The 25,849-nt window shown below is 35.5% G+C and overlaps 1 protein-coding gene across 1 annotated transcript in view; it reads left to right on the top strand.

Moving 5' to 3' along the window:
* LRP1B (LDL receptor related protein 1B) overlaps nucleotides 1-25,849 on the top strand; it is a 1,897,925-nt gene that overhangs the window by 1,850,578 nt on the left and 21,498 nt on the right. Inside the window, exons 85-86 of the mRNA XM_073019651.1 lie at nucleotides 909-1,083; nucleotides 5,164-5,268. Of these exons, the coding sequence (XP_072875752.1) occupies nucleotides 909-1,083; nucleotides 5,164-5,268 (280 nt within the window). The remainder of the gene's footprint in view (nucleotides 1-908; nucleotides 1,084-5,163; nucleotides 5,269-25,849) is intronic.

Here is a 25,849-nt window from a genome sequence, read left to right as displayed (position 1 = left end):
CTCACCACATGTGGCTGACTGCCACTGTCACTGCTTGAGACTGTCATCACAGCCCTTACTACTGTTACTGCTTGGGACCGTCATTACAAGACTGAATGAAGGAGCGAATGTAGAAATGAAAACTTAAGACAAAAGAAACTGCTTTAAGGAAAGGGCCAAGGGAGGAAGAAGAGAGCTCCCTGCTTCTAGTGAGCAAAGGCAACTGCCAAGCTTCTATAGCCTTTCGTATTTATTGGGTAACAAGAGCAGGTCGGCTGCTTAATTGATCACAGGTTCATATTGTTACTGGCAGGCTTCAATTATGCCTAATCATAAGAAACATTTGTGCCTGGATCATGACTGCCCTCAGCAGTTCTTCTGGGTGGCATACACAGTTTGTCAGTTTGACAACATTCTGCTTTTATGAGAAACAGTTTGTGGCTTACTCGTGTAGCCTTCAGTGGTATACCGATTTGATCACAACCCTCATTCTTTCGACCTCCAACAACCAAACATTACTCTGTTCTCTGGATGAAAAGAGGAATGAAGGAGGCAACAATAAATGACATCCAAAGAAATGTTAAGCATTTCTGTTCATTTCAAACTATACTTATGTTGTTCATTAGAAAGAAAGCGAAGAGAACTTGTTAACTTAAATATTCAGAACCAAACGAGTTTGTCAGCTAGCATTATAGCAATACAAGCTCTCTCCTCTTAGCCAGAGGAAAATGATGCCTAACTCAAAGAGGAGAATCAATAGCCATTATTAAAGAATTCTACTTTATGTGTAATTATAAGCTGTTTTTACAAATTAATCTACCTATTGATTGATCATTTTTAAGTAATAAATGAAAGGGTCACCTTTATTATGACTGAAGAAAAATGTCCTGTAATATAATTTTATTTTTCTGTTGTACCTTTTTTCCTAGACGTGTGCCACTACTATTGTGTGAATTCTGAATCATGTACCATTGGGGATGATGGAAGTGTTGAATGTGTCTGTCCAACACGCTATGAAGGACCAAAATGTGAGGTTGACAAGTGTGTAAGGTGCCATGGGGGGCACTGCATTATAAATAAAGACAGTGAAGATATACTTTGCAAGTAAGTGGATATCCAGCTTAATTTATAAAAGCATTTGGACCCCAATGGACATTGCAGTTCAGTAATAAATTGTAAAAAACTTTGTAGATAGTTTTTATTCTAAAATTCTGTATTGTGCCCATTGTAGTTTTAATGGCTAGAGAGTAAATCTAGTTCATTTTAATTTAACCTGAACTTACTCAACATCTATTGTGAATATCTGGGAATTATGAAAATCTATTATGTAATAAGATGGTCATATTATTCCCTATACCAAATATTCCTAAGCAAGAAATGCTGGCATTCAGCATACTTCCAAAAACTACATGTAATATTATTCAATTAGATTAGCTCAGGCTTTTAATTGTTTCATCAATGTTATTGACAGTAAGCAGGTTTGCTTTTCTGTTGCGAATTGATTTGTCAAAGGAGGAGCAAAAGACCTGTCTATTGAAAACACACATTGATCCTTTTTTTTTTTTTTTTTTAATCTGACTTTGAACATTATGATCTAAAGCAAACAGAAGGAATAATGTGTTCTGGGAAGTAATTAAAACAAAAATCTTCGAGGTTGACTTTCATTGCACTGCCTTTTACCCTTTGGCTTTAAGATTAAGTGAATGGAGAACACAACATCGCGGCTAAAGCGTGGTGCCATTCAGTTTCTACTGTGAAACAAGTCTATGCCACTGAGGTTAGAGATCAATCCTCACTCCAGACCTCTTTTAACAGCTTTTTAAAGGAAGGGCTTATACAGGACTGGACTCTATCACTTGCCTTGCTTGGGAGTATAATAAATAAGAATGAGATAGGAAAGCATGCCATAAAGTGTCCATGTCACAGCTTCCACTGTGAGCTCGCCAAGGGTGCCAGATGAGTTATGTTGCTCTGCCAAACAAGGCCCAATAAAATTTTATTACAAATAACATCAACATTTTTTATTTACTCTCATTTTAGAATTTACTCTAAATATGATTTGTATTATCATTATGAATGACATTTACACAAACCTGCAAAATTGGGACATTTGAAAGTACATTTTTTAGTAAAGTAATTGAAAATATGATTGATACATAAATATCTGCCTTGGATAAGTACATAAAAGTGAAACACACTTTCATATAAACTATCCAAATCATGTTTCCTCATAAAGCTCATTTGTTCTTTGTGATGAAACTGTAGCATGACAGAACTGTATTTCAATTAGTGAGAGTACAATGTTCTCTATGTCCTGTGCACCATATCAGGATAAGCTACAGAATCTTCTTTACAATTCTGTTCCACTTACCCCAGAGATCATGGGCTATCATATGAGAAATGGTGTTAGCTAAAGTTTCCTACTCATTTTACCTTGGAAAAGCTCATGTGAATGTGCAGAGCCTCTTCCCTTTATGTAAGGAAGAAAGGGCAGAGCTCAGGGCCCCTCAGTATCACTTGCTATCCAGTCAAAAATGCCTTCTCCTAAACAGAAACACCAGATTCTCACAATGAGCAGGCTATTGAGGTGCAGCATAAGAGTTTGTGTTTTTTAAATGGTCTTTTTGGAAATGTATATGTAAGAATGGATAAATAACAATTGCTAACAATGAGGAGATAGTGGAACTTTTAAAATAGGGAGTATAGTAATACCTGATTTATTAAACAGGCTATATAACACTTGAACATGACAATATAAACATAATTCTTTGGATTTTCTGAAATGTGTTAGAAGATTAAAGTTTGTTTTTATTTCTATAATACTTTTCACATTAGCATTAAAATGAAGTTACGGTGCTGTTGGAATTTCTGTTTCATAGGTAAAGAACAGATAGTAAAACAAAATTGCAATAAAATTAATCATTTTTACTTAATTAGGAAAATTCAAGCCATCAAGTATATTTGTGATTACAAATAGGCAGTTGTGTTTCAAATGAACAGCCTATGAACTGTTAAGTAGAATAGGTACTCTATCAAGTATAGTGAGTATAATCTTTAAAACAGAGCCAATTGCATATTTTTCTCTTTTCAGGAAATCAAAGTGAATACTGGTGAGGAAAGACTTGATCATAATCTTGAATAACCTAAATTATGTCTTTTTGATGAGCATTGCCATGGGAATTATTTGTGTGGACTGAATAACTAGTAATTAACTTTTGGAAAATGATACATCACATATTGTGTGTGTGTGTGTGTGTATGTGTGTGTGTGTGCATGTGTGCTGAATGCCTCTAAAAAGAAAATTATTACAAAATATGAGCTGCACTCTTTGATGTATTGTAATGATTTAAACTATTTGTATTTCACGTTTAAAATGTCTACAAATTTCTATCTTCAATTTAGGATTCAAACAAAAACTTTAGAAGGAAAAAGAGGCAACATATTCTGTATCCATTGGAAGCAGAGGTTTCAAAGCAATCAATTAAGTTTTTTTTAGTCTCTTTTAGATGTGATTTGTTATGCAGTTATCTTTTTTTTTTTTTTTGGTAGGAAATCATTTAATGTATAATGAGCTAATTTTCCCTTTTGAGGCCGTTCCTTTGATAAAACAAGAAACTAATTTTTTGACCTTAGGATTTTCAAAGAGGTTGGGCACGGAGGACAAGTAAAAGTCCCTTAGATGCACTTAGTCTATCAGACACCAATACCACTGATTGTTTATTAATTCACTGCATCCATATTGGGGTGCCTCTATAGGTTATAAAGGATGGGATAGTCTTTGTACAAACTTGAGACCACCCTCCCCTTCTCTATGTCTTGTTCTGTTTCCCTATATCTTTATTTCACATCTTATACATAGTTACGCTGCTCACTGCTCCTGTTTATCTTGAAAAGAAATGTGATTTCACAATCTAAGCTTTTCAGAAATATCTTCTGATTAAATACCAATGAATGTTAAAAGCAGTTGAGGGAATTTTCAGTAGCTGCACGGCCCACATGAGGTCAAATGAACATGCACAGAATAAATGAACTACATGCCAACAAATTATTTTTAGGCATCTCACCTATCATTAGAAATCACCCTATGACAGACGTACTACAACAGATATCCATCGTGGAGAGGATCAAAGTGATCAAGCGATATTGTAGCCGGATTATTTTGTCAAGGTTATGTCCAGATGCACTGTGATACCATTGATTGTTTCATAGCAGCTAATACTGACATGACCACATATTCAGAATTGCCAGCATGATCTGCTGTTAATTCTGGTTTTGACCCACAGAGTAGGTCCCTGGATAGTTTGAAATGTTGATGCACATTTCTGCATTCACTCAACAGTTTTCACTGTCCAATCTAATTGTTTGAGTATTTATTTAAAAAATGTAACATGGCAAGTAAAAAATATCTGTGTTTTTCCTAGTATTATTATGTTTATTTTTACGATGTAGCAGTAGTTATTTATTCTTATCCCTAACATGTGATGTGACTTTAAACTTAGAAACATTTTGGTAATGTTTTAAGAAAGCCTGTCTCATTACTTTGTTGTCATATTGCACATTGCCCCTATAATATAACTGTTCTTTTGCTGTTGTTGTTGTTGTTGTTGTTGTGAACTACTCCATGTTTTTTATGTTAGAATAAAAATAGTTCGACATTAGTTACCATACATATTCAAAGAGAAACAGTGGAATAAAAGTGGCTACAGGATAACCCTCCACTTTTTTCTGAAATGTGGGGTCTAAAAGTCCTAGCATTCTTTGAAACAGATTTTCCACTTTAGAAGAAAAGCTAAAGCACTTTTTTCCAGAGTACTTGATCATGTGGTTTATCATTCACACAGACGTCACCAAACCCTACTTACATGAAAAAGCAACAAGATATTGATACTAATGTCCCCTGGAAGTGTAAATGATAGACATTAGAGTATATTTTTTTGCACAAATGTTTATATTAAATGAACTGGTTGAAAATTTGAAAATTATCAGAAGGAAAATTTTATGGCATCATTCTAACATAAATTAAATAAAAACTGCCTCTAGTGAGTCAGACGTCCTGAAAACTTCCTTTTAACCAGCCACTCCATCTCTCCTATATGATGAATATTCTCATCCACAGAGAGTTTATGTCAGTTTTCAGCAATAATGTTGCCAATAACAATGAAATTTTTTTCTTTGTTGTTGCAGCTGCACTAATGGAAAGATTGCCTCTAGCTGTCAGTTATGTGATGGCTACTGTTACAATGGTGGCACATGCCAGCTGGACCCGGAGACAAATGTACCTGTGTGTCTGTGAGTATTTAATCAAGTCATGGGCGTTTTATAATAAGCCTTTGTATGTACATGAAATCCCCATTCTATTATTCTCCTTTCCTGGGGTAATTTTAAATGAGTGTTTCATGGACATCTCTGATCAAGTATTGTCCCTCATCAGCTCATGTGCTGCAGAATCTCCTCTTTCATCAAATTGCTAATGATTTCATGAGGAAGAGCTCATTCTGTTCTTAGCATCATACCATTTCAGACATGAATAGACCTTTGAACTTGGAAATGCCAGAGAAAATTGTAATAATTCTATTGACCTTATTCTCATATGTGAAGCCCAGAGATAATCATCTTTTATGAATCCTTTGGTACTTATGGCCATTTTTTTCAAAAGAACTTGTAATATTCTTTCAAATGTATAATGCTATTTGATGTTTGTATAAGACTTAGACTGTTTTATTATGTAAACCTATTAAGCCCCTGGCTGCTTTAGAATAACTTGAGTGTCTGGGTTTCTCAACACCTAGGAAAAATATTGGGTATATCCATAGTGCTCCTGAGAAAATCTGGAATTTAATATTTTCCCCCCTCCATGATCTGATTATCCAGAGTGGAAAATTTGAAATAAAATCATTCAGATTACATGGTCACTGTTGGGAGTTTCATCACTGTTTGACTGGAAGGATGATGCCCACGTATAACCCACATCTGCATCCCGCTCCCGACCTTGTCAGAGTAGCATGTGATGAGTGTGTTTGAGAGAGAAGTGAGCATATCTGGGAACCTTTCGTTCAAATGTTACTATCTCTGTATGAAATGAATTTAAAACATATTTAGCAACAAAAAAGTCAGACGCTTTATTTAGCTGTATTTTACTGAAATTCTGCAGATGCTCTGTGGGGTTTAAAAGTCAGCGCTGTGACCAGAAAGAGAACCCTTGTGATCACTACTGTCAGAATGAGGGGATTTGCACTTTAACTGCGTTTAATGAGCCGAGATGCAAGTAGGTTTAACCTTCCACTTACCGCTGCGCTTCGTGTGACATCATTTCAGGCCACAGTTCATTGGTTTAAATCATGAACATCCACATGCATTTCACAGAGTATACTTAATCTCGGGGCTCATCTGTGTCATACACACTTAACCTTTGCTTCACTCACCAACAAGTGTGTGCACCACAGACTGCTAGAGTGTCTAGAAATATAATACATGTAAAAGCTCGTGGAACTGTTTAATAAAAATACATTTGCTAGAAAAGAGTAGCTTTTAATTAGAGAAGTACAGAAGCAGGTGTTTTAAGACTATTTCTGTATACTGTATTTGGAATGCTAATTTTTATTTAGTAACTGACTTTTTATTTCAAACACAGATGACGTGCTATATTTTGTTTTCCAAAATTTTACTGAGAACTGCCCTACCTTCATCAGTAAGACCCTCTTTACAGATGAAAAGTCTTAGAGTAAGACCTTTTTTACAGTCTGAAAAATTTTCAGAAACTTTGTTTCTTAATACTTTAAATCATTCTTTCTTGATTCAGTTTGTAGTGTTTTGAACATATATGCAAAGTAAACTCATCTCTTCTGAGAAAATTCTAGGATCACCTTTGGGGTAACTGTCAATGTTCATCACACTGGAAATTATTTTTGCATTGTGCCTTTGAGCTTTAGAGATTAATCATATCTGGCATATAATCCTTAATAACCAGTATCATAATGAGTAGCCCTGATTGGAATCTGATCACTTCCAGTAATCTCAAAGTACCTAGTAGTGGTTTTAAAGCACAATTGTATTAAAATTCAGATATTTTATTACCAAAATGCTACTATTTTATTCATAATGAGTTGCTGAGACTTGAGGCAGAGGCTTGAGCTGAAGGAGTTCTGTTGTGAAGGTGATACTTGTTGGTATGTAAAGGAAAGTCTTGTAGATCACCCACAGGGACTCTACATCAAAAGGTTTGAGCACACTTCAATTAACAAGTGATTAGGGCTTGAACTTGGGTATTGCAACAAGAGAAAAGAATGAAGAGAACAATAGATTCATTAACATTTCAGAGTTAGTATATCTAAGGTTCTCCTTGGCCAAAAATTGATTCAGGTCCTTATTTTATTTCTATTTTAGAACACCAGTAATACTTCCTCTGAATCCCAGTCTTCATTTGTCCTGCCCCTGTCTCACTAATTCTGGGCAAAATATATCCATTTCAGGCCCACCTTTCCCACCCAAAAATAGATCTCAGGATGACTCCCTGTCCAGAGAACGTACCTGTGTTATGAGAATAAAAATCTCTCACGGGTGTAGCAGCCCACATTGATTTTTTTTTCCACTTTGTGCTCTTACTAAGTATCATCAAAGTCATACAGTTTAAAAATAATTGGCCTAACTGATAAACACAACCAGGAAAAAATATATTAATTGTGGGAGTTTAGAGCAACTTCTCCTACTTTTGTGTACTTGTGCCTCTATCTCTGTTTGTATCTTTGGAAATGTGTGTACCTTGGTCTTCTATGCCTTAAAATCTATTCTGATAGTGGGCATAATGTGTATACAATCAACCCTCTATATCCCTACACTCCACATTTGTGGGCTCGATCAAGTGCAAATCAGAAGTATTTGGAAAGAAAAATTGTGTCTGTGCTGACCCCATACAGACTTTTTCTTTCCAAATTTTTCTGTGCAGACTTTCCTAAGTCGTTATTCTCTAAATAATACAGCAAAACAACTATTTACATAGCATTTACATTGTATTAGGTATGATAAATAATCTGGAGATGTTACACATATAGCGGAGGGTGTGCATAGCTTATATGCAAATACAATGCCATATTTTTTATCTGGGACTTGAGCATCCGAAGATTTTGGTATCCAAGGAAAGTCTTGGAACAAGTTCCCCACAGATACTGAAGACGACTCTACTGTATTCCTCACCTACTTAAACCATATAAGAAGCAAGGAAGAATTACACTCTGTTATTGTTTATTCATCAATTCCTTTACTAAATATTTAGTAATAATCTATGATGAGTGAGTCTCTGTAAAATTTTGAAGTCAATGACAGCTAAAACTGACCTAGCAAATACTCTGTACCATGTACTGTGTTAAATCCTATACACACTTTATGTGTGTAGACTGTTAACCATAAGTATTATTATTATCTAATTGTTATTCCGTTTTCATAGATTACAACATTAAGGTCACACACTAGGAAGGGGTCTGAGACTCAGACCAGTCCTGTTGAATTCCAAAGTCCGTACCCTGGTTATAATTCTTACACTGCATTACAGTCTTTATGCTGTAACAATCTCAATAGTTTTTACTTTAGAGGAACTTAAAATTCATTTTGGGAAGATGAATCGCTTTTAGAAAATTAAAATATCATTTGATAATTATTATAATAGAAATATGACCAAACTGCTCTGGGAAAACAATTGAATAGAGATGAATGAAAGATTCCTAGTGGGAGAGTGGGAGGCTTTATAAATGAAGACACATTTTCACAGTATTTTTAGAAAACATATTGTAGTTTTATAGGAAAGAAGGGATTGAAAATCTTTTTCAAAGGAGGGTATAGCACAATCAAAGGAGAATAGGTCTAAAAATAAAAGATAAAGGTAGCTGAGAATAGAAAAAGGTTATATGCACAACAGGAGAAGAGAAGGCTCAAGAGATATATTGGGGACAGTTTATTAGGTACATTTTATACCAGGACACAAGAGTCGGTTTATGGAAAGAGGATTAGAAAATTAAGGTTGGAACCCTCAGAAATACCACTATTTGCTGCTGTCTCAAACAGGAATCAACAAAAGTAAATGAGAAGATTTAGAAGTTGAGGGAGATTTACTGAAGAGTAGATTCCTACAAATCAAAGGAATAGAGTGCCAATGAGTATCAACTCCAGACAGTTCAAAGAGGACAAGTGTTGTAAGTGGTTTATTGGATTTCTCAGTTAGACGGCCATTGTGAAAGATGTTTTGGAAGCACTATAGAGATAGAAACCAGACTATAGTTAAATAATTGAAAGGAGAAGAAGTTGTGAAAAATGTAGATTATTTTCTGAAAACTCGGTTATGAATTAATGGAAAAAAAAAACAGTAAGTAGTATCTAGAGGAAAATATTTTTATGACAAGAAAGACTAATGTATTTAAGAAGACTGTTTTGCACTGTTCAAGGCCTGCTATTAGGACCTGGGAAGGAGAGAGAGATGGTTCAGGAGGATTTCACACTCATGTTCCTCAGATTTGAAATTTCCAGAATATGTAAGATTGCCCTTGTTTTACCTAGAATATTTATAAATCAGATGGTACTAAAATGTAAATGAGTATAAGTAAAATGTAAAATAAAATGTCAATGATCATGGACAATAAAAAAAAAAAAAAAAAGAGTCCAGCTAAGGGAATATGAAATCCTCAGATATCTTTCTAGTGGTTAATTCTCCTCACCAGAGGAGATTTTTGGAAATAGTTTTTAGTCACGGATATCAGTTGGCAGTGGTCATGTATTGTTAATGAAAAGTAAGTATGCACTGTTTCATCTAAAAACCTTTACAGGAAACAGACATTGCTTTCAGAGATACAATATAGTGCTTGCTTTAGTTTTGCTGGTAATATATTTTTATTTTCTTCATAGATTGAAAAACTATTTGAATTGTGCAAAACTTATGCACTTTTGGACTATCCATATAGTATCCAGATCTATGAAGGTGATAGTTTTTTTCACATAGAAATGTTATTACTATAGCCTTCAATTTAAGGAATAAATTTGTTCCTTGAAAGGATTCACTTTTGTCTCCTGATGGTCATTTTTACTTATAACTATGTGTGGAATAAAAAGGAAACTCCAAGAGAAGCCTAGAAAAAATAATAAAAACTAGTCTTTTTTTGCATTTATTTGTGGGACATTTTTACATTTATTAAAGTAGATATATTGAATAATATTAAAACAATGTATTTTTTTTAAAAAATCAAATGTTATTTTAACAATGTTTGTACTATTAAATAAGTTTTATTGTGAGCTATAGAAATCACTACTACTGTGAAGAATTATTGAACTCAATCGTAACTTGACCATGCCTTCCTACCTTCTAAGATTTCTCCGTAGTGTTAGACTATTATTACATTGAATTTAAGGTGTGTGCTTTTTTTGTTTTTGTTTTTGTTTTTGTTTGTTTGTTTGTTTGTTTTTGGTAAACTTACCTCCCCAGCATTACTTCTCAGCAATATCCACAATAGATTTCATGCTCCGAAATTAAAGAAATATAATTACCGGCCGAGCGCAGTGGCTCACGCCTGTAATCCCAGCACTTTGGGAGGCTGAGGCGGGCGGATCACAAGGTCAGGAGATTGAGACCACGGTGAAACCACGTCTCTACTAAAAATATAAAAAATTAGCCGGGCGAGGTGGCAGGCATCTGTAGTCCCAGCTACTCAGGAGGTTGAGGCAGGAGAATGGCGGGAACCCGGGAGGCGGAGCTTGCAGTGAGCCGAGATCGTGCCACTGCACTCCAGCCTGGGCGGCAGAGCGAGACTCTGTCTCAAAAAAAAAAAAAAAAAAAAAAAAAAGAAATGTAATTACCCTACCTGCCCCACTACTACTATCCTATTAACATGAACACAGGCACACACACACGTATACTCACTGCATAACACAGCACCATTCCACACTTAAGTGTCTATGCTCAAATAGCTCACTGAACGCAAATGTGTCTCCTACCTTTTTTTCCTAGTTAACCCTTGTTATCTCATTCGTCTCACCTCAGGTATTCCTGTGTGTGGCACATAGCTAGTGAATAGTAAATGCTGATTGAATTGGAGTTAAGATCTCAAACTAAATAAATTAAATTTCAGTGAGAAAATAACATATATGTATATACATATATATACACACACATGTGTATATATACATATATGTGTGTATATATACGTGTGTGTATATATGTACATATATACATATATATAGGCATTTTTTTTTTTCATTTTATGGGCTGAATTGTGCCTCCCTCTCCCTGAATTCATATGTTGAAGACCTGATACCCAGTATCTTGGAATGGGACTGTATTTGGAGATAGGGCCTTTGAAGAGGTGATTGAGTTTAAAATGGCCAGGTGTGGTGGCTCACACCTGTAATCTCAGCACTTTGGCATGCCGAGACAGGCGGATCACTTGAGGTCAGTAGTTCAAGACTAGCCTGGCCAATGTAGTTCAAGACTAACCTGGTCAACATGGTGAAACCCTATCCCTACTAAAAATACAAAACTTATACAGGCGTGATGGTACATGCCTGTAGTCCTAGCTACTTGGGAGGCTAAGGCAGGAGAATGGCTTGAACCCAGGAGGCGGAGGTTGCAGTGAGCTGAGACTGCGCCATTGCACTCCAGCCTGGGCTACAGAGCAAAACTCTGTTTAAAAAAAAAAAAAAACCCAAAAAGCAAAACAAAAAAATGTTTCATTATGGTGATTCCAAATCCAATTTGACTGGTGTCTTTGTAAGAAGGGTGATAAGAACAGAGAGGGAGGTATCAGACACATTGTACACACAGCAATGACCTTGTGAACGAACAGACCATGTGAAGGCAGCTCTCTGTAAGCCAAGAAGAGAGGCCTCAAAAGAGACCAAAATGTGCTGACACCTCAATCCCAGCCTTCCAGCTTTTGAGAAGATAAACTTCTGTTGTGTAAGCCACCCAGTCTTTGTGACTTTTATGGCAGCCATAGCAAACTAATGAATATTCTGATACCAGAATTGTGGTGCTGCTGTAACAAATACCTAAAAAAAAAAAAAAAAAAAAAAAAAAAATTGTGGTGCTGCTGTAACAAATACTTCAAATGTGACTGTGGCTTTGGAGTTGGGTAATGGGAAGAAGATGGCAGAATGTTGAGGGACATGTGGAGAAAAAAAAAAAAGCCTCAATTACTTTTAAGAAATTATTGGATATTAAAGTTACTTCTGGTGAAGTCTCAGAAAGGAGGCACAAGTTTTTGGAAACCAGAGGAAAGGTAATCTTTGTTAAAAGGTGACAAAGAGCTCCACTGAACTCTGTTCTGTCTAGTGTTTTGTGGAAGGTAGAAATTGCAAGTGATTAATTTTACATTTAGCAGAGACTATGCAAAATGTGAAAGTCATGGCCTGGTTTCTCCTTGCTGCTGATAGTAAACAATGAGAGGGGAAAGATAAACTGAAGGAATTATTTGTTTGGTTTTTTTCTTTTTTTTTTTTTTTTTATTATACTTTAAGTTCTAGGGTACATGTGGATAACGTGCAGGTTTGTTACATATGCATACTTGTGCCATGTTGGCGTGCTGCACTCATCAACTCGTCAGTACCCATCAACTCATCATTTACATCAGGTATAACTCCCAATGCAATCCCTCCCCCCTCCCCCCTCCCCATGATAGGCCCCAGTGTATGATGTTCCCCTATGAGGAACATAGTCCAAGTGATCTCATTGTTCAGTTCCCACCTATGAGTGAGAACATGCGGTGTTTGGTTTTCTGTTCTTGCGATAGTTTGCTGAGAATGATGGTTTCCAGCTGCATCCATGTCCCTACAAAGGACAAAAACTCATCCTTTTTTATGGCTGCATAGTATTCCATGGTGTATATGTGCCACATTTTCTTAATCCAGTCTGTCACTGATGGACATTTGGGTTGATTCCAAGTCTTTGCTATTGTGAATAGTGCTGCAATAAACATACATGTGCATGTGTCTTTATAGCAGCATGATTTATAATCCTTTGGGTATATACCCAGTAATGGGATGGCTGGGTCATATGGTACTTCCAGTTCTAGATCCTTGAGGAATTACCATACTGTTTTCCATAATGGTTGAACTAGTTTACATTCCCACTAACAGTGTAAAAGTGCTCCTATTTCTCCACATCCTCTCCAGCACCTGTTGTTTCCTGACTTTTTAATGATCGCCATTCTAATTGGTGTGAGATGGTATCTCATTGTGGTTTTGATTTGCATTTCTCTGATGGCCAGTGATGATGAGCATTTTTTCATGTGTCTGTTGGCTGTATGAATGTCTTCTTTTGAGAAATATCTGTTCATATCCTTTGCCCAGTTTTCGATAGGGTTGTTTTTTTCTTGTAAATATGTTTGAGTTCTTTGTAGGTTTTGGATATTAGCCCTTTGTCAGATGAGTAGATTGCAAAAATTTTCTCCCATTTTGTAGGTTGCCTGTTCACTCTGATGGTAGTTTCTTTTGCTGTGCAGAAGCTCTTTAGTTTAATTAGATCCCATTTGTCAATTTTGGCTTTTGTTGCCGTTGCTTTTGGTGTTTTAGACATGAAGTCCTTGCCCATGCCTGTGTCCTGAATGGTATTACCTAGGTTTTCTTCTAGGGTTTTTATGGTATTAGGTCTAACATTTAAGTCTCTAATCCATCTTGAATTAATTTTCGTATAAGGAGTAAGGAAAGGATCCAGTTTCAGCTTTCTATTTATGGCTAGCCAATTTTCCCAGCACCATTTATTAAATAGGGAATCCTTTCCCCATTTCTTGTTTTTCTGAGGTTTGTCAAAGATCAGATGGCTGTAGATGTGTGGTATTATTTCTGAGGACTCTGTTCTGTTCCATTGGACTATATCTCTGTTTTGGTACCAGTACCATGCTGTTTTGGTTACCATAGCCTTGTAGTATAGTTTGAAGTCAGGTAGCGTGATGCCTCCAGCTTTGTTCTTTTGACTTAGGATTGTCTTGGCAATGCAGGCTCTTTTTTGGTTTCATATGAACTTTAAAGCAGTTTTTTTCCCAATTCTGGGAAGAAACTCATTGGTAGCTTGATGGGGATGGCATTGAATCTATAAATTACCTTGAGCAGTATGGCAATTTTCACGATATTGATTCTTCCTATCCATGAGCATGGTATGTTCTTCCATTTGTTTGTGTCTTCTTTTATTTCACTGAGCAGTGGTTTGTAGTTCTCCTTGAAGAGGTCCTTTACATCCCTTGTAAGTTGGATTCCTAGGTATTTCATTCTCTTTGAAGCAATTGTGAATGGAAGTTCATTCATGACTTGGCTCTCTGTTTGTCTGTTACTGGTGTATAAGAATGCTTGTGATTTTTGCACATTAATTTTGTATCCTGAGACTTTGCTGAAGTTTCTTATCAGCTTAAGGTGATTTTGGGCTGAGACAATGGGGTTTTCTAAATATACAATCATGCCATCTGCAAACAGGGGCAATTTGACTTCTTCTTTTCCTGACTGAATACCCTTGATCTCTTTCTCTTGCCTGATTGCCCTAGCCAGAACTTCCAACACTATGTTGAATAGAAGTGGTGAGAGAGGGCATCCCTGTCTTGTGCCAGTTTTCAAAGGGAATTTTTCCAGTTTTTGCCCATTCAGTATGATATTGGCTCTGGGTTTTTCATAAGTAGCTCTTATGATTTTGAGATACGTTCCATCAATACCGAATTTATTGAGCGTTTTTAGCATGAAGGGCTGTTGAATTTTGTCAAAGGCCTTTTCTGCATCTATTGAGATAATCATGTGGTTTTTGTCTTTGGTTCTGTTTATATGTTGGATTACATTTATTGATTTGCGTATGTTGAACCAGCCTTGCATCCCAGGGATGAAGCCCACTTGATCATGGTATAAGCTTTTTGATGTGCTGCTGAATCCGGTTTGCCAGTATTTTATTGAGGATTTTTGCATCGATGTTCATCAGGGATATTGGTCTAAAATTCTCTTTTTTTGTTGTGTCTCTGCCAGGCTTTGGTATCAGGATGATGTTGGCCTCATAAAATGAGTTAGGGAGAATTCCTTCTTTTTCTATTGATTGGAATAGTTTCAGAAGGAATGATACCAGCTCCTCCTTGTACCTCTGGTAGAATTCAGCTGTGAATCCATCTGCTCCTGGACTTTTTTTGGTTGGTAGGCTATTAATTATTGCCTCAATTTCAGAGCCTGCTATTGGTCTATTCAGGAATTCAGCTTCTTCCTGGTTTAGTCTTGGGAGAGTGTAAGTGTCTATGAAATTATCCATTTCTTCTAGATTTTCTAGTTTATTTGCGTAGAGATGTTTATAGTATTCTCTGATGGTAGTTTGTATTTCTGTGGGGTCAGTGGTGATATCCTCTTTATCATTTTTTATTGTGTCTATTTGATTCTTCTCTCTTTTCTTCTTTATTTGTCTTGCTAGCAGTCTATCAATTTTGTTGATATTTTCAAAAAACCAACTCCTGAATTCATTGATTTTTTGGAGGGTTTTTTGTGTCTCTATCTCCAAACTGAAGAAATTTTTAAGTGAAATTGAAAATTTAGAAAATTCTCAGCCTCGTCATGTTGCAAAATTAAGTAGAAAGTATGTTTTGAAGAAGAAATCAAGGGTATGGCTGAACAGTCATTTTGTTATAAAGGATTACACGTGTGGCTCATGGATTCAACCACCTCAGCATAACTGCTGCCATTTGTACTAAAGGGTTGAGAGAAAGGGCAAAATGAAGGAAGACCACTGGATTTTTGATGTGTCACCAGATGCAGTTTGGCTGGCAAATCCACTGGTGGCCAGTTTATTAAGAACATATTTTCAGACCAGGTGTAGTGGCTCATGCCTATAACCCCAGCACTTTGGGAAATCTAGGTAGGCGGATCACTAGAGCTCAGAAGTTCAGGCCCAGCCTGAGCAAAATGGCAAAAGTTGACCCATCTCTACAAAAAAAGATAAAAAGTTAGCCAGGCATGGGCCCGGAGCGGTGACTGACACCTGTAATCCCATCACTTTGGGAGGCCCAGGCGGGAGGATCACGAGGTCAGGAGATGGAGACCATCCTGGCTAACATGGTGAAACCCCGTCTCTAATAAAAATACAAAAGAATTAGCAGGGCGAGGTGGAGGGCACCTGTAGTCCCAGCTACTCGGGAGGCTGAGGCAGGATAATGGCGTGAACCCGGGAGGCTGAGCTTGCAGTGAGCGGAGATTGCACCACTGTACTCCAGCCTGGGCGACAGAGCAAGACTCCATCTCCAAAAAAAAAAAAAAAATAGAGAGAGAGAGAGAGAGAGAGAGAGCCAGGCATGGTGGTGTGCGCCTATGGTCCTAGCTACTTGAGACTGATCTAGGAGGATCACCTGAGCTGGGGAAGTTGAAGCTGCAGTGAGTTGTGATTGCTTCACTGCATTTCAGCCTGGGCAATGTTGTCTCAAAAATAAATAAACATATTTTTTATCGGTTTTTGCACATTTCCATAGCCTCTTTTTGGTTATATATCCTCCACAGCACAGCAACCACTCCCCTTGCAGACTCCTACCACTGACGACTAGGGAGATATGGAAATGTACGAATAAACTTCTCCTAGATGTAAATCACCAGTGCTTGGCATTCACAAAGGGACATAGTAGAGGAGAGTGAGGACGTCAGGGACTCCTCGCTTTAGAAGTATTCCTCCTGTTTTCTGGATTTTGAATGCATATTTAAATTTATATTCTGCTCACATCAATCTCCTATGTTGACAACACTAGAGGGAACCATTTATTGACCAGTATCTTCACTATCAAAGGTGAGCCAGACAGTAAAGAAGTTCTGTTGATTCCACAAGAAGAAATATTAACAGGAAAGAATTCAAGTTCTGGATTCAGACTTCCCTGGATTCAGATACATATTCCTCCATTACTGCTGGTAAAGCCTATTAGCCTCTCCAAACCTTAGTTTCTTCCTTTTTAAGATTATCATACTAGTATGCACATATAAAAACTTCCATAGGAAAGAAATGCTATGTGGGGACAGATACAACTAATCTTAAAATCTGTGCTTCGTGACACTAGGTCTTTGTTATTCCTGCATGACTTTGTTATTAAAACTAGCTTTTATTTTTAAATTTTGAAGGTGTATCACTGTGATATATGGTTTTATTGAGGTAACTTGCTGGAGTTTCCTTGGGCATTCCATACTATAGCTTCTATTTTCCCAAGAAGCTCCTGGCTAAAGTTTTGTCATTGTTGTCAAGTAGCAAAAATTATAAGTCTGTATTTTTGTACATATTTCATTTTCTTCTGATTTTTTAATACTAATTCTTCTGAGAAATTACTAAAGGTTCTCTATATACCTAAAGGCACCTAATTCAATTCTTTCTCCATTCAAACAGAGGATAATATAAACTATTTCCTCGCATACTATAATTAAAAAAAAACAAATTTTCAAAGCCAGTATTAAATTCACCTTCCCTATTTTATTATTTATGAGACCATAAACTTTTTTAGAAATAAAAAATTAGCAATTCTGAGAATTTCTTACAATATCCACGTTTCCTAGTATTACCCACTGTTATTTTGGTTTCCGTTCAGTTCCTCTAAGTGTATCTATGTAAATATACTTTTGCAGATTATATACTAAAAAATGAGACCCTATGATACACACTCTTATGTTTATTTACTATACATTACGAACAGCGTTGCATGTTAATTTGTATAATTAAATGCTTTTAGTTTTAATGGGTGCTCAGTGTTCCATTATCTGGATTTTCCCTACTTTAACCAACACCGTATCATTCAATAATTAGGTGTGTATGTGTTCATCTTTTACTACTTTTTTCTAGGATATAACTTCTGTACATTTACATAAATGTCTGAGTACTCATATCATTAATTTTCTGAACTAACACTAAGAATTAGAAATATATCCAATGTTATCGATTCAAGCTCACTGTCTCTTTGGGCAAGTTACATCCCCTCTGTGTGTCCCATTTCCCTTGTCTGTAAAATAATAGATTTAGACTAATTGAGAATACTATAAAACTATGAGGTTCATGTATTTAAATGTGAGTTCTATTTGGATTTTGTCTAGAAATGGTTACAGCTTGGGCCAGAATCACAGTCCCAGATACAATTTTTTCCCAAATTTCTCTAAAATACTTATGTAGACACTGAAAAGACAAAGATTGTTACTAGCAACAAAATTAATGAGTAACAGAAAACCTATTGTTAACACTGTTGTTAACATTGAGGAACTAGTCATAACATTCTTGAGTCAAAAATACATATTTCTGTTTAATTTTCCTTTATGATTTCATGATTTATTTCCCTCCTGCTCTAAAATAACATAGCAGTGTATGTCTAGGTATGTAAGTAGCCTAAATTATGCCCAACTACAGAAGAGAGAATCATCCTTTTCACCTCTTTCTTATTATAAACCTCTATGGCAGTAGACCCACAGACTATAAGAATTAGAATCTCAGCTTTCTGTTCCTTACCTTGTTCATACGTTGCCTGGTGAGATTAAAATATATATAATATATTTTATCTATATTTATACATATATATAATTTAAATATATTTATACATATAAATATTACAGTATATTCTCTTCTTATATCCATTCATCAACAGATATTTACTGACCAACTACTATATACCAGACACTATGCTATTCACTAGAGGACATATCAGTGAACAAAACAGACACAAAAAGAAAAATTGACTTTGTGGAACTTCATGTCTAAGAGGGTGAGGACAGAAAATAAAGAAAATAAATGTTTACGATATTGTTCAGTATGTTAATAATGTTAAAAGCTATTAAGAGAAAACCAGAGCAGAAAAGAGGGATATGGAATTTTGAGGGGAGATTTGAAATCTAATATTAGGATTGCCAGTGAAAGCCTTCCTGAGATGATGGTATTTGCATGAAGACCTTAAGTAAATGTGGGAATGGGCCATCTGGCTATATAGGGAAAGGGATTTTCGTCCCAGAAACAAATCAGAAACAATAAATACAAAGGTAGGAATAGTCACCACAAAGTTGTGGCCAATAATGTAGTATATGTAAAGCATATGACCCAATCTTATAAAAGGTATATATACACACATATACATATATTAATATATACATATATATGACAAATGTGTATATATCTATGTGTAATACACATGTACATACACAGAGAAAAGTATTAAAGGCAGTACATAAAAATGTTAACAATGACATCTCTTATTGCTGAAATTTGGATAATGTTTAATTTGTACAGATAATTTTTATGTAATTAATTTTCTCTTTTAAAAATAGAAGAAAATACAACATTTTAAAATTATTTGAAATGTCAGAAAAGGGAGAACTCAAAAGACCTAACTTTAATATTACATTGCTTCTGAAATCACATCAGTTCAGACACTCAGTGTTTTTGAAATGGCAGGATGGCAAAACTCCAGGACACTCCTTATAATATATATTATTGCATCTTGCCCATAGCAAGAACAATTCTCCATGTGGTCACAAACAAGATAGCAATGTTAGTTTTTATGTTCTACTTCTTCGTTTGAAACAAACACTAAAAATAACTTGCTGTGAGCATTTTGCCTGCATTTTTTTTCTTTTTTTTTTTGGTTAGATTTATATGGGCATCTGTATTTTGTTTATCTTTTTGGGGAAAATGGTTCTTTATAAAATCATCTCCTTTCTTTCATCATCTCTGTGTGTGTGTGTGTGTGTGCGTGTGCGCGCGCACGTCGGTTTTTACATTTATCACATTACTCTATGATATTCCATATTTTATGGCTACGATTGACCTCTTATCTGTGTGTGGCCTTTGGACATGAAACATAACTTTATGAAATTGGCCTGGGAATGCTGCCTGTTCTATTCCATGGCTCCTTTAAATTTAGATGTCTGTTTCTCTCCAGCAGGTTGTAAATTACTTCAAGTAAGAGGTTATGTCTGATTTATCTATTTTACCCCAACAGGTCGCATGTATTCTCCATGCAATATGTTCTTAATGAATAGTGTTAAATAATTACTATTAGTTCCTGTATTGTATTATGGGGTATGGCAGCTTATGATACACTTATCATTCTATCACAATTATAATAACACATCTTCCTTCATTAATACATTTTCAAAGAATGGAGAGTCAGAAAATAATAGAAAAATGTTTTATTTTACTATTATTTTTGATTGGTTTTCTCATCTCTATGATACTTTCTAAAACTATTATATGATGTTTCCTGAGTGTTCTGGAACTTACACTAAATATCTCTAAGTAAAGAACTAGACAGGCTTAATATACCATATCTTAACTTACTAGAAAAACTTAGTTTATTTCATTTTCTCTTTTCTTTGCCTTTTGTTTGTTGTGTGTGTTTACTTTGTGATTGTCTCTCAAAAACAGATGGAGAATAAGAGGAAAGTCAGGTATATCCTCCGTCCTTTGGAGCCTCTGAGTGTATTTGAGGAAAAAGATGAGGCAAGGAGAAATACAGTCTGTGCTACAGGCATTTGAGTGGTGTAAGATAAATGGTGCTGTTGAAATAGTATTGGACAATAACATTAGACCATGAAATAATTCTCGGGAATATGGTATGCTTAGCTAGAGTTTGAAATTCATTCTATAGCAGCAGAGGAACACTGATAACATTTGAAATATGAAGTGTCACAGCTATATGAATGTCTTAGGAAAGTCTTAATGACACAGTGATCTGATAGAAAAAGATCCCATTGGTTTGAAAGAATAGATTTCATAATGATCCTAATTTGCAATGTAAAGGAAGACAAAGATTTTTCAAGTAAAAAATGGCTAGTGGGTTTAATGGTAAACAAGGCACAGAAAACAGTATAGAGGACCGTCTATACTGTCAGGTCTCCACATTGTTTTGTTTGCTCAATTGTTCTTCTCTGAACCTCTTTCCTCATCTTAATATGGAAATTGCAAATGACATCTGTCTCTTTATATATATTACATTTTTTAACATTCAAAACAATTTAAAGAACACAAAATATTGTCTTCAACATAGTAAACCCACCAAATGAAAATTTTAAAACCACTGCAATAGATGAGAAACAAAATAATCAGAACTTGCTATAATTTGAACTTCTAGGGGTCCAGCAATAAAATAAGAGTATTTTTTAAAAGTGCTTGTTATTCAAAAATTAGGTAAAATTTGGCATAAATGAAAGGTTAGTAGTGCAATGACAGTGACAGTAATAACGACTGGGAAGGGGGCTACAATATGTACAGACAGCTCAAGTTCTATTTAGGGTGTCCTCCTTCAGTTACCTTAGAAAATATGGGCAGGAACTAGATCTTATATTTTTAGGGTGGATATTTTTTAAGGCAGAAGGATGCAAGATGAATATGTAAGTACCAAAGGGACATTCATTTAGAGAGTGATCTGAATTAAGCACTTTGTCATATTCTTTAGTTTTGTGATTGCTCCAATCCAATTATTTTATTAAGTGTTCAGCATTATTTTCCAAGTCCTTAGGGTGAGTAATACATAAGAAAATGCACAGGTATTGGAGAAGCCTTTGTTGGAAAGCATTTGGGAGGAAGATAATGAGTTCTGTTTCTGTCACAAGTTTTAGAAAGGTAGGAATTATTTCTGTATATTGTGATAACTAATTATGGCTTTGGTTCCTCAAAACATTGGCCTTGCAGAAAGGAGGCTGCCCAATTTGCTCTTCACCGGTCCTGCTGTCAGGCTGAGCAGCACTCCTCGATGTGGACCAGTGACCTTGTGGCCCCTTAGAGAATGCTTAAGAAGAGCCTAAGGAAGTTGTCATCAGTGATTTCAAACAGACTACAACTTTTCAGCAGGGATATTGAGCAATTCAACTTCAGCAGCCAGTGCTGTCCACATTTCAAAAGTCAGGACATTGTATGTCCCTGATTTGCTTTCTCCCCCTTGGCATATTTTCAAAGAACAAATTCTGAAATGTGCATGTCTTTGGAGCAGTAAAGGCCGAGAAAAACTGTTACATCAATGTCTATCCTTTATGATTCTAGGTAAGAGGTTGTAGGTTACTTTAGCTTTCGCCATGCTAGTCATGCCACGGGGAACAAAAGGAACACAGATGTCATATTTTTCTGTCCAAGTTTAAACTCTAGTTTGTGCTTTGAAGTACAAGTGGCACTGCTTAACAAAAACAGTTAACGTAGTTGTATATCGGGCAGCTATTATCAAGCAGCTCTGATGTCATCATGTTATTTTCCCTTGATTTGGGACATATTCTTAGCCTTAAATATAATCAATAGGTCAGAATAACCAAATAAACCAAACCCAATACATTATATATTATTTGCATAACTATTAACTGTTTATCCATTTAAATTAATTTGTCTTTATTAGACCGCTTTTCTTAGATTTTATAGCTATAAACAACCTCATATTTCAGATGTTTATAACGACAAAAGTTTATTTCATGCTCATCTTCCATGCTTAAACAAGTCAATAAAATTAGATTAATTAACCTTCAACCTAGCACTTGATACTAAATTAACTTTATACAATTCCTAGACAAGAATTAGACTCATATGCTTACCAGCAACATTTGCTTAAGAATAAAAAATAGATTAATAATTGCTGATATTATCATAATTTAGGGAAATATTTTATTTCTCCTTTTTTCACATTAGGATGGTAGCAGAAAAAGCTACCGTGTTAAAGGAGTAGAAAAACTTAAGCCTATTTTTTTCTGTTGGGAATAAAATCAGACATTATAATTATATGGATATTGGTATGCCATATACACTTTTTAAATTTAATATTCATGTTATTTATCAGCTGTTAAACTAACTCAGATGATACAGATTTTATGTACATTTTATCTCTTAATCTCTCAAAAAACCTGCAAATTTTTTTTTTTCCTGAGTTTTATTGCCTTACACAAAGAAAAAGAAGGGTTGGGTGTGGTGGCTCACGCCTGTAATCCCAGCACTTTGGGAGGCTGAGGCAGGCGGATCACAAGATCAGGAGATCGAGACCATCCTGGGCAACATGCTGAAACCCCATCTCTATTAAAAATACAAAAATTAGTCGGGCGTGATAGCACACGCCTGTAATCCCAGCTACTCAGGAGTCTGAGGCTGAACCTGGGAGGCAGAGGTTGCAGTGAGCTGAGATCGTGCCACTGCACTCCAGCCTGAGGACAGAGAAAGACTCTGTCTCAAAAAAAAAAAAAAAAAAAAAAAAAAAAAGAAACATTGAAACTGTAAAAGAAGAAAGAAAGTAGATTTAAGGGGAAAACTAAGGTTAAAATATGAAAATATAAGAGGCTAGATCTGAGTTCAATGTGTGATGCCTGCAGGAAGTATTACTTTCCCTTCTTATTAGAAATGAGTAATCCGAAATGAGGTGACTTGCTTGAAGATACATGTTTTGTAAGGAGAGGAGCCTAGATTTCAACCCAGGCCTAGCTAATTCCAAAGCTCACATATACTATTTGTGTCATCCCTACCAGCACTTAAATTTAAAATAATCATTTATTTAAATGAATCGATGAAATTAAATTACATTTAATGGTATATTTGTTTTTTTATATAAAATCGTTTTTCACATTGAAGTACCCATCAAGCGAACACCTCTAAAATTAAATATTTTCATCCTGGGACAAGAACTGAATGACACACAATTTACATGACTGAATGAATACAATTTACATACGCCCAAGTACTAGAATATAATCATCTCACTTAAAAATGGAAGAATTAATGAATTAAAGAATGAGTGAATAAAGAAAAAAAGGAATAAAATTTAAAAACTTATTTTCTCTGGTCTTATATGTAAAAAGTTTCCCATAGTGGATTGACCTTCCTTTCACTGAGAAATGACTGGTTGATAATTAGATGAAAGCATGTTCTTATGAATGATGCTATACATTCTTTGCAGAATAGGGAATGCACACATATATGAGACCTCTATATATGTATGTGCATTCCTGTGTATTCAACTATGCCTCTTCCATCTTTTCATGCATTCGTTTATTCATTTGTCAAACATCAAATATATTGATCAGCAAAAGATATCTACTGAATATTTACTGGATACTGTTCAAGAAATGAGGGAATACAACGATGAATAATCGATAACCTCTACCTCTAGGTAAATCATATCCTAGCATAGTCATAGTCAAAGGTGCCTTTAGAGATTTATGAGTGCATATATAAGTAGAGAAAAAAATAAAATATAGCATATTTGTGATTATACAGTGATCAAATATGTAAAGGTATTTTTGACTCACTCCAAATAGTATTCTCTGTAATGTAAAATACTACTTTAATATTTTGTACCATTTTAGATTTAGTGAAGACATTTGTCTCTACTTCCTAAATCAATTTTTTGGGCATTGCCTGCTTAAACCTTCTCACTTTGGGTCTAAGAAAAGTAATCTAACACTGGGATTAGGAAAGAAATGTGTGTGAATGGGTAATTTTGTCATAAGCTTTCAGAAATTTCTGTCTGCAACATCTTCCTACAAATGTTAAACAAATCTGGTAAGAGTTTTATGACTAACATTTAGGCAAGATAGACAAATTTGTTAATTCATACTGAAGCTTGATTTAAACAAATCTTTCTCATTTTATCTGTTTATTTCAACTTTTTGATTGCATTATTTTTAAACAATTACAAATTTTAAAAATATATTGAGAGTGTAGTTTCTAGATTTTGAAGATGACTAAATGCTAAGTAAATGGGTAGTTGAAATTGACACTAATACAAGGTCCCTAGAAAGCTTTGGTGTTACATTTTGGTAGCTATGTAGAAATCATTAAGAAATCTTGGGGCTGGGAGCGCTGGCTCACTCCTGTAATCCCAGCACTTTTGGAGGCCGAGGTGGGAGGATCATGAGGTCAGGAGTTCGAGACCAGCCTGACCAACATGGGGAAACCCCATCTCTACTAAAATAACAAAAATCAGTCTGGTGTGGTGGCACATGCCTGTAATCCCTGCTACTGAGGAGGCTGAGGCAGGAGAATTGCTTGAACTCGGAAGGCAGATGTTGCAGTGAGCCGAGATCGTGCCACTGCACTCCAGCCTGTGAGATAGAATAAGACTCCATCTCAAAACAAAACAAATAAACAACAAAAACAAAACAAAAACAACAAAAAAAGAAATCTTGGAACTAGAACAAGGACTATGCTGAAGTACCACCAGATATACGATCCTATTTGTATGTCTTATTCATTTCCCAATGTTTCAGACTTTAAAGTGATGAAGTAGCTAGCATCAGTATTTCAGCACATGAGCATTGGAACTGAAAGTGAATTGAATATTTTCAGAGAATCAGAGTTAGATATTGTACTAATTAAGACATTCACGTACTCAAAACCTTGTAATAACACCTCCTGATATCCTACTATTGCCCTAAATTTGTATAGAATAAATAAATACATGTTGAACAGTGCTTAATAACTGCAGTTGAATATGCTAGACATCACCTTTATAATTTCAGGTCTCATCACCCTGTACCTCTGAAACCCTAAGAAATAGGAAGGGCCTTTGTTGAGTTTTTGTAGAAGAAATCTTTATTGTTTACTCTCGCTTTGCCCTAAAGCATAAGATATTTAGGTAGCAAGCTAGCTACTTTATCTGCATGGCACTAAGTATTGAGATTTCCCCCCAAGGCTTTGTATTTTTAAACCAATTTTGGAATTGGCCTTCATCTTGGGAGTTTTCCACTGGTATTGCAGCACACATTCCATTTTTCTTCCCACCTTTAGCTCTAGAATTGTAACCACTGTTTCTAATGTAATGGCCTACTTTTATGTCTTCAATTACATCCACCATATTACTTAATATTAATTTTATGATTGTTCCTTTTCCTTTTCAGTTGATGCATGTAATATATTCAGTTGAACAGAAATTGTCTACTCACTCAGAAAAATACCTGTATCTTCCTCATCAGC

The sequence above is a fragment of the Chlorocebus sabaeus genome, chromosome 10 (genome assembly GCF_047675955.1).
Source record: "Chlorocebus sabaeus isolate Y175 chromosome 10, mChlSab1.0.hap1, whole genome shotgun sequence".
NCBI classification, from domain to species: Eukaryota; Metazoa; Chordata; class Mammalia; order Primates; family Cercopithecidae; genus Chlorocebus; species Chlorocebus sabaeus.
Note: the sequence above shows the minus strand (reverse complement) of the source record. Positions and strands in the feature narration are given on the sequence as shown.